This window comes from Egretta garzetta, unplaced genomic scaffold (genome assembly GCF_000687185.1).
Source record: "Egretta garzetta isolate BGI_Z169 unplaced genomic scaffold, ASM68718v1 scaffold778, whole genome shotgun sequence".
In the NCBI taxonomy this organism is placed as follows: Eukaryota; Metazoa; Chordata; class Aves; order Pelecaniformes; family Ardeidae; genus Egretta; species Egretta garzetta.
The window spans coordinates 40903-51611 of NW_009260627.1; the positions used below are offsets into that span (position 1 = coordinate 40903).

At 57.9% G+C, this 10709-nt stretch overlaps 1 protein-coding gene across 1 annotated transcript in view; it reads right to left on the reverse strand.

Moving 5' to 3' along the window:
- STIM1 (stromal interaction molecule 1) overlaps nt 1–10709 on the reverse strand; it is a 76953-nt gene that overhangs the window by 34203 nt on the left and 32041 nt on the right. The window contains exons 3-4 of the mRNA XM_035900928.1: nt 6428–6542; nt 379–490 (exon numbers count right to left, since the gene is read on the reverse strand). Of these exons, the coding sequence (XP_035756821.1) occupies nt 379–490; nt 6428–6542 (227 nt within the window). The remainder of the gene's footprint in view (nt 1–378; nt 491–6427; nt 6543–10709) is intronic.

Genomic DNA, 10709 nt, shown 5'->3' on the forward strand with positions numbered 1-10709 from the left:
CCTGGGGGGATTTAACAGCCGGGCAGAGGCGGTGCTGAGGGCCAGGGTTTGGGGGTGGGATGGCAGGGGTAGGGGGGCGGTTGGGCTGGGGGAGCTTCAAGGGCTTTGCCAACCCAAACCATTCTGGGATTCTATTCCCGGCCACACAGCCGAGCTGCAGCCTCTCCTTTCACCCGCAGCAGGTACACGCTAAATCGCTCCCCGCAGAGAGGGCCGCAGCGCAGCCGAAGCCTCCAGATGAAGCGAAGCGGAACAGGAATTAAGGCTTGGCTCTGGACCCGCCGAGGAATTGCATATGATGTTACGAGCCGCCTCAGATCTGTCTTTCTCCCTGGCCCGCGTCCCGGAGGAACACAAGACAATGCCGTGAGCACTGACCTGGGCATGGCATGGCCACTCAGCTGCAGCTTTCTGAAGGTCTCTTCGTACTGCGGCAGCTCTACGTAGGTAATGAGCCACTGAACCACCTCGTCGACTGTCCAGTTATACACTGTGGAGGCAGAACAGAAGCAAGCAGCTTAATATTTACCCTAAACAACTAACATCATTGAGCCAGCAGCAGCAGCATAACTCCCCAGACATGCCTCAGCCTACCTTCCCACCCGCAGAGTTTAAACCCATTCCTATTAAATATGCTGTGAGCTGGGGCAGGGACATTCAATCCTGTGGACTATTAGAGAAGAAAGAACCCCCCTGGGATACCCCAGGCACTCCTGCAGCTCCTCAGCCCCAGGCTGTTTGCTTGGGTGATGACTTTTGCTGGTCTGTTCTATACACGATGGGCTGCTACAGGTTCAGCGTAGACACGAGGGGCTGCTACACCTTTAGCCTTACAGACACCGCCACCCCGCGCGTAAGGACCAGTGCTTTCCCAACCACATCTGACGTGGTTGATTGTAGCCTGTGCTTCCAGCTCATGGAAGAAAACCAGGCAGCGAGGCCATCAGAGGCAGGAGCAGCCTCGGCCAGCACCGGCGCAGCCTTCTGCAGTGTCACCAGGAGGCCGGGGTCCTTGGAGAGGCAACACCCAGAGTGCTGGCAGGCAGCAAGGGCAACCACTTCGTTTCCTATCGCCCAAGTGATGTCGCTGTCTCCAAACTCCCAACGGAGTATGTTCACCCTCACCCACGCGCCCAAACCCCTGAAGAACTGAATCCAAACATCGCAGCCAGTGATGCCCTCCGAGAGCCTCACCCCCTCCTCCGGACCACGCGAGTATCAACTTCAAAAAAGCGCAGAGGAGAAATGTGTAAGAAAAGGGTCGTAAACAGCTCGAGAAGGTGACTCGCAGGAGGAGGTGGAGCGGGTGTGTATTGGGTCGAGCAGCATAGGGCTGTGCTTTCTATTGGTGTGGAGAAAGGGGTTGATGATAACACACCAATATTTTGGGTACTGCTGAGCAGTGCTCGAACGGCACCAAGGCTGTGCCTCCAATATTTCCCACCACCACCACCACCAGTGGGCTGGAAGGGGGCAAGATCTTGGGAGGGGACGTAGCCAAGACCCCTGACCAAACCAACCAAAGGCATATTCCATACCATGTGACGTCAGCTCAGATATAAAACTAAGGGAAAAGGAAGAGGAGGGGGGGACATTCATCTTTTGTGACGTTTTGTCTTCGGGAAGGAACAACTACGTGTACTGAAGCCCTGCTCCCCGGGAAGTGGCTGGGCATCGCCTGCTAATGGGAAGTAGAGAATAAAATCTTGTTTTCTTTCCTTTTGCTACCGCGCACGGCCTTTGCTTTTTTTTTTTTCTTTATTAAACTGCCTTTATCTCGACCCACGAGCCCTTTGATTTACTTTTCTCTCCTCTGTCTGGTTAGAGGGGAGTGATAGAGCAGCTCTGGTGGGCACCCAGCATCCAACCAGGGTCAAACCACCACAGGGCGCCGCAGTCCAAGCCAACCGGGCGAACTTTTCTGCCTCACCTGTGGATTTGTGGATCATTTTGGGGGCTGACACACAGCTCCAAAGGCACAGATAAGGCAATCTTTGGAAACGGAGCTTCTGCCTTTGCCACGGAGCTTTGTCGCGCTCACAGCAGTGGTGCGAAAGCAAAGCAAAGCACGCACCAGATTTGGTTTGTCGTAGGAGAGAGCGGAGGGGTGGCTATGCTCTAACTTATCGCCTCCTGCCTTTGCTTAGCACGGGCTGAGCTCTTGCGGCATCTACCCAGCCTCCAGCGGCCCAGCGCCCTGTGCTGGGCATCGCCCGCTGCTGACGGTCACCACCTCGCACGCTTCTGGCCCAGCGTCCGTCGGTCTGTCCCACACGCCCTTTCCGACAGCCAAGTGGAGAAGAGGCCCATTTACTGCCGGCTCCGAGGGCCGCAGCACTGCCGAGCTCAGAGCTGCGCGGCGCTTCTTAAATGTCAACAGTGAGTTGTCCCACAAGTATGAGAAACATCTCCCAGCTCACTCCAGCTCGCTAAACGCCTCCGATGGGAAGATGACAGAGCAGACAGGGCGAGAGCCAAGCGAAGGACAGCAAGACTTGCAAAGAAGGGGTCGTCTCCCCATGGGCTCGCGCGGCGACTCGCAAGCACAGAGCCAGCAAACTGCCCTCGCCCAAGGGAACTCCCTTTAATTCCAGGGTTCCTGGCCCACAGACTGTGGGAAACTCATTTCTGTGGCCACCAGCAATGCTGTGGGGCCCGAGGCTGGGCAGCCCGGCCACCGCACGCCGCCCTCAGAGGTCCCTGAGCACCCAGCAGCCGGGGAGGCGAATGGGGGGAGGCTCTGAAGAGCCCAGCGTGAAGCCCTGGGGGCGGCGGGCTGGCCCCTGGAGGGCCCGGGGGAGGCATGGGAGGCACGAGGGCTCGCCCCCTCCTCGCCAGCGACGCAGGGCTTGTCCCATGAGGCCCCTCCATGTCCCCACCCCTCCCCATGCCAGCAGCCGTGCCCCCTGCCCATAGCCGTGCCCCTGCCCATAGCCGTGCTCCTGCCCATAGCCGTGCCCCTGCCCATAGCCGTGCTCCTGCCCATAGCCGTGCCCCTGCCCATAGCCGTGCTCCTGCCCATAGCCGTGCCCCTGCCCATAGCCGTGCTCCTGCCCATAGCCGTGCCCCTGCCCATAGCCGTGCTCCTGCCCATAGCCGTGCCCCTGCCCATAGCCGTGCTCCTGCCCATAGCCGTGCCCCTGCCCATAGCCGTGCTCCTGCCCATAGCCGTGCCCCTGCCCATAGCCGTGCTCCTGCCCATAGCCGTGCCCCTGCCCATAGCCGTGCTCCTGCCCATAGCCGTGCCCCTGCCCATAGCCGTGCTCCTGCCCATAGCCGTGCCCCTGCCCATAGCCGTGCTCCTGCCCATAGCCGTGCCCCTGCCCATAGCCGTGCTCCTGCCCATAGCCGTGCCCCTGCCCATAGCCGTGCTCCTGCCCATAGCCGTGCCCCTGCCCATAGCCGTGCTCCTGCCCATAGCCGTGCCCCTGCCCATAGCCGTGCTCCTGCCCATAGCCGTGCCCCTGCCCATAGCCGTGCTCCTGCCCATAGCCGTGCCCCTGCCCATAGCCGTGCTCCTGCCCATAGCCGTGCCCCTGCCCATAGCCGTGCTCCTGCCCATAGCCGTGCCCCTGCCCATAGCCGTGCTCCTGCCCATAGCCGTGCCCCTGCCCATAGCCGTGCTCCTGCCCATAGCCGTGCCCCTGCCCATAGCCGTGCTCCTGCCCATAGCCGTGCCCCTGCCCATAGCCGTGCTCCTGCCCATAGCCGTGCCCCTGCCCATAGCCGTGCTCCTGCCCATAGCCGTGCCCCTGCCCATAGCCGTGCTCCTGCCCATAGCCGTGCCCCTGCCCATAGCCGTGCTCCTGCCCATAGCCGTGCCCCTGCCCATAGCCGTGCTCCTGCCCATAGCCGTGCCCCTGCCCATAGCCGTGCTCCTGCCCATAGCCGTGCCCCTGCCCATAGCCGTGCTCCTGCCCATAGCCGTGCCCCTGCCCATAGCCGTGCTCCTGCCCATAGCCGTGCCCCTGCCCATAGCCGTGCTCCTGCCCATAGCCGTGCCCCCGGCCAGCAGCCCCTGCGTGGCCCAGCCCTGCCAGGCACTGGGTTCCTCTGAAGCCCCCAGATTGTCTCTTTCTTTTTGGCCTAACATATCCAGTGGTCTTTATTTTGGGAAGAAGTCACTGAGAAACGAGCTGGCGGCGTTAGGCAGCTGGATCCCCTGCCCCGCACCCTTGCCGCGATGCCGGGATCTGCTCCTGCCGCGGCTTCGGCAGAGCCGTGCTTACCCAGAGCTTTGTCTATCAAAGCCAACGCCTTGTAAGAGCACCTCAACCTTTCTATTTCTGGATAATCAGGGGGCAGAAGCAACGTTTTATTTCGCACATGTGGCCGGGAACAAAAGCAAGGGCAGGCAGGAGAAGCACTCGGCTCGGAAGCAGAGGGAAGGGGCAGAGCTGCCCCCGGCCCCCAACCCCCCGAGCTGCTTTTCACGCCCGCACCAAGGAGCAGACCTTCCCTACGAGCCTGATTCTACCAGTTTTCCAGCTCCAGTTCAAATGCCAAGGCTATTGCCCATCCTTTGGAAACTCCTGGTCTAAAAAGCCGCGGCCAAGGCCGTGGCAGGTCCCCTGTGTGTCGGAAGCAGGGAGAGAGCAAAAGCAGCTCAGCAATTAAAGGAGCAGGGAGTATCACGGGACGTTCTCCTCCATCCCTTAATGATTTCTACCCTTTCGCAGCCACCATTAAAACACTCCAGGCAAAGCCATCTGTAAACAGCCGCACCATAGAATAAATATTTCTTAGATGGGGCTTTCCTCGAGCACAGGAGACGAAGCGACTCAGCATCATCCCGACTTGTCAGTGGTTTGGACAAGAATTTTCAACACGTGGCTGCCCGTCTCCGCGGGACGGAGCCTGCTCCTGGACGAACAGCTCCGGGATCACGCGCAGAACCACCGTGCTTTCGAACCGCCGTCCAAATGCTGCACCCGAGCACCTATTTAGTCCTGCCGGGATTGCGAGGGACTGAGCCATTACTGACAGCTACATCCACCCCGTGCTTTGAAAACACCGAGCACTTCCTACCCCTCGGTAATGTATAGGCTGAGACAGAAGAATCAAATACGAATGGAACCGGATGCGAATGAGAACTGAAAACCTTCTAATTTATTCATTGGTCGGAAGATGAAAATCCCCTTTTTCAAGTGTTGGGGGTTGATAAGATTACCTGATCTGGGAAGAGAGGGGGAAAGGAAAAGACTGCAAGTGAAGGGAAGAGCAGCGATTAAAAATATCAGAAAAAAAGACGTTCCAGGTCTTGAGAGCAACGTGACAACCAGCGCTCCGAGAGGAAAGGCAAAGCGCAAGGGGGGGAGCAGCCGTCGGCAGAAACGTTCCATGCCACGGGGAAGACCCGACGCCCCGCTGCCATCCCATCCGAACGCCACTCGCCACGCAGCAAGGAAAGCAAAACGCGTCGTGCAGTCAGCGCTGCACCTAGGGCCTGCAGAAGCACACCCCTACGCCGGTGCCCTCCCCACGTCATTTCCAAGGCACCGAAGATGTCCCTCATTAGCGCTACTGGTCTTGAGATAAAATACCGTTCTGCAGCAAAGCCCAACATTTGCGAATAAAAAGTCTAACTAGAAAGAAGGAAGAAAAAATCAGTTTTAAGAGCTCTCAAAAAAAGAGAAATTCCCAAATTCTGGTTGGGGAAAAAGGAGGAGTGCAATGTAAAAGCCCAGGGCGTGGGGCGCCCCGCACGCAGCCACCAGGGCCAACGCCAAGGTCTCTTCCAAGAGTCCGAAGCTTCAGGGAGTCTCCTACCAGACTGAACACCCCCCGCCACCCGGGGCCAACGTGCCGTGATGAGCAATGAGTAACGCCGCTGCTGAATGGCCGGCAGCTCATTTCTGCATCGACTGGATTTAGCTGCACTTCCAGTTCTGGGACACTGTTCGACCTTCTTTTCACTAGAGTAAGGAGCTTTCCAGGGTCAGCAAATTTCTTTTAGGGAAAACACAATCTGTAGGAAAGCTCCCACACAGCTCGACTGAATATTCAGGATGCTCTTACCCCAAAACACCTGCTGAAACCGGGCGTTTGAGGGAGAACCTGGACCAGGACAGCATTTGGCTCTATTTTAATACACATTTACGGGGGCAGAGAGACAAAACGACTGTTTGTACGCTTATGGCTGTACTGGGACGCCAGCATTAACAGCTGGGGAGCACCAAGACCAATGAAATCCTGAAAGACTCCCCCCCAAAAAAGGAAGCTGGAAGAGTGCTCATAGGAGGCAGCAACAGCGGCGTGGTCGTCCCGGGAGGCAGACACGGAGCACGGCGGGGGTTGGAAGGGCCCTCGGGAGATCATCCAGTCCAACCCCCCCGCCAAGGCCGCTGCCGAGGTGATGTGAAATCCCAAATGTTTATCACTTGCATGGCAAGGGGGCCGTTTCAATTCGCCTGTTTGTCTTTTTTACCTTCAGATGTCTTCCAGGCCTTCCAGAGATCTTCCACGCTAATGAGCTTGTCTTCTCCATGGAAGGTACTGTGCTTGACTGTTGGGTCATGGTAATTCAAGTCCTCCCTCAAGAACTAGGAGAAGAATAAACAGGGGGATTATTCTTTTGACTCATCTTTTAGAGAGATGAGAGCATTAAAAAAAAACAACCCATCTTTCACCTGTCTTCATTATTACCCTTATTACTCACGGTTGTTAGGTCCTAACTTCTGTGCCAAAGTCCTAAGAAGCCCGAGATGCAGCATCTCTGGCCTTCCAATCCCTGATCAAAACTACATCATCTCAAGGGTTTGGGGTGGAAGAACCCTTTGACGGCCATGGAGTCCAGCCCCCTGCCACGAGCAGGGACATCTCCAACTGGACTAGGTTGCTCAGAGCCCTGTCCCACCCAGCCCTGAACGCTGCCAGTGATGGGGCATCCACAGCTTCTCCGGGCAGCCAGTTCCAGCGTCTCTCCTCCTGCAGCATGAAAAATTTCTTCCTTAAGTCCAAGCTTCCTCATGGCATAATAGGATGAAGGGAAACAGCCTCAAGTTGTGCCAGGGCAGGGTGAGGTTGGCCATGGGGAACAATTCCTTCCCCTTGGGGCTGTCAGGCGCTGGAAGGGGCTGCCCAGGGAAGGGGTCGAGTCCCCAGCCCTGGGGGGATTTAACAGCCGGGCAGAGGCGGTGCTGAGGGCCAGGGTTTGGGGGTGGGATGGCAGGGGTAGGGGAAGGGTTGGGCTGGGGGAGCTTCAAGGGCTTTCCCAACCCAAACCATTCCCTCCTCCGGCCCCGCTCCAGCAGGTCCCTGTCTGCCCTGCGCTGGGGACCCCCGAGCTGGATGTGGGGCTCCGGGGGGGTCTGACCGGCGTGGCTGAGCTGCTCTGACACATAGCACCATCTATCACAGACCTGCACCTTACTTCTGGCTGAATGCATTTTCCTCTGCTTCCAGTTTCAGCATTTTATTCCGCCCCCCAGTTTCAGGATGTTATTCTGCCCCCCCTTTGCTCGGCAGCCCCCTGCCAGCAGATTCCTGCCCGGGGCCATGCTGACAGCAAGCGAGTCGGCTCATGAGCTTCAGCCTCTCATTCGGAGACGCAATCCTTCCAGACACCAGACCATCCCACTCGTTCTGCTGCTCCCCAAGTCCTTCGCTGACCCATCAGCCGAGGAAGGCACACAGGTACGTACGGCAGCGATAATCCCCCCCTCCTGGCACAGAAATAAAAACCTGCTTGTGCCGCTGTGCCCTCCCCTCGGAGAGACCCCACAACCCCCAGAGCATCTGCCGAAGGAACGAGGGGCTATTTGGGAAGCCGAGCGCTCCTTTGGGAACCTCCCCATCTCTGATACCGCCCGATAGTTACGGAATAACACGGGCTGTAAACCCCGGAATGACACGTCCTCCTCTGAGAAACGCTAAATGCCCCAAAGTTCTCCCCAAGACCGAGGCAGGCGATGCCCACGGCAGGGCCCAGTAAATAGATGTGCGATGGAAGCGTTAGCCCCGTCACGCTGGGAAGCGAGAGGAGAAGCCCAGCGCCGGGGTCCGCGCTCTCCCCGCGCTCTGGGGATGGGGCACAAGAGAGCGGCCACGGGAAACGTGGAAAAAAGCTTTTTCTACGGAGGAATGGGGCCAGCCGAGGGCAGCGCTGCAAGGCCTTGGTATCTACGGGGGGGTCTCCATGGCGGGAGGGAGGGAGGGGAGCCGGGCTGGGGCAGGCGGCAGCGGCCGCGCTCAGCGCAGGAATCGACCCGGAGCCCCGGAATCACCCGGTAAGAGCTGAAGGTGAAATGCAAAAGCTACTTCAGAAAATAAGGGGGGGGATATAAACCGCTATGTATAATCACAGTAACACTCTTTTTAAAAAATTGTTATTATTATTATTATTTTAGCTTTTTGTACCTGTGTTCCATTACCGCGAGCCTACGCTTTCGGGGAGGCGCTGCCATTTACCCTTCGTCGTTACGAAGCCGAGGCTGCGCAATCAGGCAAAGAGCCCGAGCTGCTCCGCGCTCACAGGCGAGGCAAAGCCTGAAATCCCAGGTTTGCTGGGTTTCAGCAAATCCTCAGCTTCCAGGCTCCGGGAGGTTTGCCCGTTCTGTGAGACCTTGTGTTCCGTGGCATGGAAATGCAGGGCACCAAAACCACCCGGCGCTGCCAAGGAGCAGCCTCTGCTCTTTCGTAGGCGGCCCCGTGTCCACGCGAGTTCTACCGGGGGGACTTCCCACCCGGCTGACGCACCACGCACGGCGCTGGAAGCTCGTCTCCTCCAACAGCCAGAATCCCAGGATCACACAGAATCCCAGCCTGGCAGGGGTTGGCAGGGCCCTCGGGAGCTCACCCAGTGCCACCCCCCTGCCCAAGCAGGCTCACCCAGAGCAGGGGGCACAGGACAGCGGCCAGGCGGGGGTTGAAGATCTCCAGAGAAGGAGACTCCACAGCCCCCCTGGGCAGCCTGGGCCAGGGCTCGGGCACCCTCACAGTCAACAAGTTCTTCCTCCCGTTCAACTGGAACCTCTTCTGCTTCAGGTTGTGCCCATGGCCCCTTGTCCTGGCGCTGGGCACCACTGGCAATCAGCCGCAAGCGCGGCTGCGAATGAGACCCACGGCCCTGCCCACACCGGGAGCAACGCAGGACGGGGGCCGGGGAGCTGCAGCTGCAGATCGCTGCAGGCACAGTTCTGTACGGCAGGGTCTATACAAGAGAATATATATGGGCTTTTATTTTCTGTACATGTAAAATGTGTATATAATATAAAATCATTGCCTCTATAATAATATATACATATGTATTTATACTTCTAGATATCTATAATAAAATCATTAGCAAAGTATTTTTGTCGCTGCACAACCCCGGCAGATCAAACGGAAGAGGAACCTTCTCCGCAGCACATCTGCGGGTTTCTGTTCCCCGTAAGACAAGCCAGGAAATATTCAGCAAGTATTTAGGATAAATTAATTTTAAGACAGATGGACAGAGTATAGGAAATTAATATGGCCTGGGCCTTTGGGACTCCGGGCTTTCCTTGGAATCACAGCATCACCAACAATTCCACCGACCGGCACAAGGGAACCAACTCCATGGCCATGGAGGAAGAGTCCAGCGCAGCAGCAGCAGGAGGCAGGGACGCTCGCCCCGGGCTGAGCCCCCAGCAAAGCTCAGGCGTAATATTGCCAGCGTGGTGGGCAGATTTATCACAGTTCCCGTGGGGACCACGTCTGCCACGGGAACGCGCTCTGGCGTGTCCTACCCGCGCTCCCCTCGGGAGGGGACGGGCCAGCAGCAGAAGCCACAGGAAAGTGAAGGAAATTGCATCGGAAAAAAAAAAATGAAGGGAGGGTGCGGAAAGGGCAACAAGATCTGAGACAGCCCTGTCCGCGGGAGGGATCCGTGAGATGGGAGGCAAGGAAAGCACCTGGAAATCCAACAGAAGGAAGGGGATGGCTCCCATTCCAGCACCCAGCACACGCAACAGAATTAAAAGATGATGTCACGTTTACAGCCCTGCATGCATCATCGGTGCACGATCGCCCTGCAGGCGTCTCCACTACAGGTCCCTTAAGCGTGCAACACAATTATGGGGGAAAAAAGTCATCGCTAGATAAGGAGATGGTGTTTTAAGGAGATGGTGTTTTAAGGAGATGGTGTTTTAATATCAGACAGGGCATGAAAAATATCCGTGAAAGTTTTCACTTCCCAGTCGCTTCCGTTGCAGATGCTACCACGGCCACCGCCAGGCACCGGCGGCTTTGAGCCGGGGGCCTCCCTGCTCTCCCGCTTCCCAGCCCTCCGAAAGCATCCACTGCTCTTCCCATCTTGCAGACCAACATGGAAAATGGGAACATTCGGGCAGCGTCAGCAGGGCAGCCCGCAGCCGTCGGGGTCTCCTGCCTGTGTGCCCTGCCAGCCCACGCGGGGAGAGGCCAACTCGTCAGCCTCCCGGCTCGTTAACTCGTGACCGAGAGGGAACGCGGCAATGTCACCCGGTGCCGCGCACCGCAGGGCTGCCAGCTCCCGCCGGGACCGGAGGGATCAGCTGCTGCTCTGTATATTTAGCTCGGGGAGCAGAGAAAGGAAAAGTGATCCCTTGCAGCTTTCCTTCAGCGCACCATCACCAAAACAAACCCCCAAGGACTCTGCGCAGGGGACGGGGCGGCTGCGGTGAGAACATCTCTATGAACAAGCGGGGAGGAGGAGCAGGATGGGGCCGCCCCCTCCTCCGCCGAGCTGCTCCTGCACGGCGCGGCCCGAG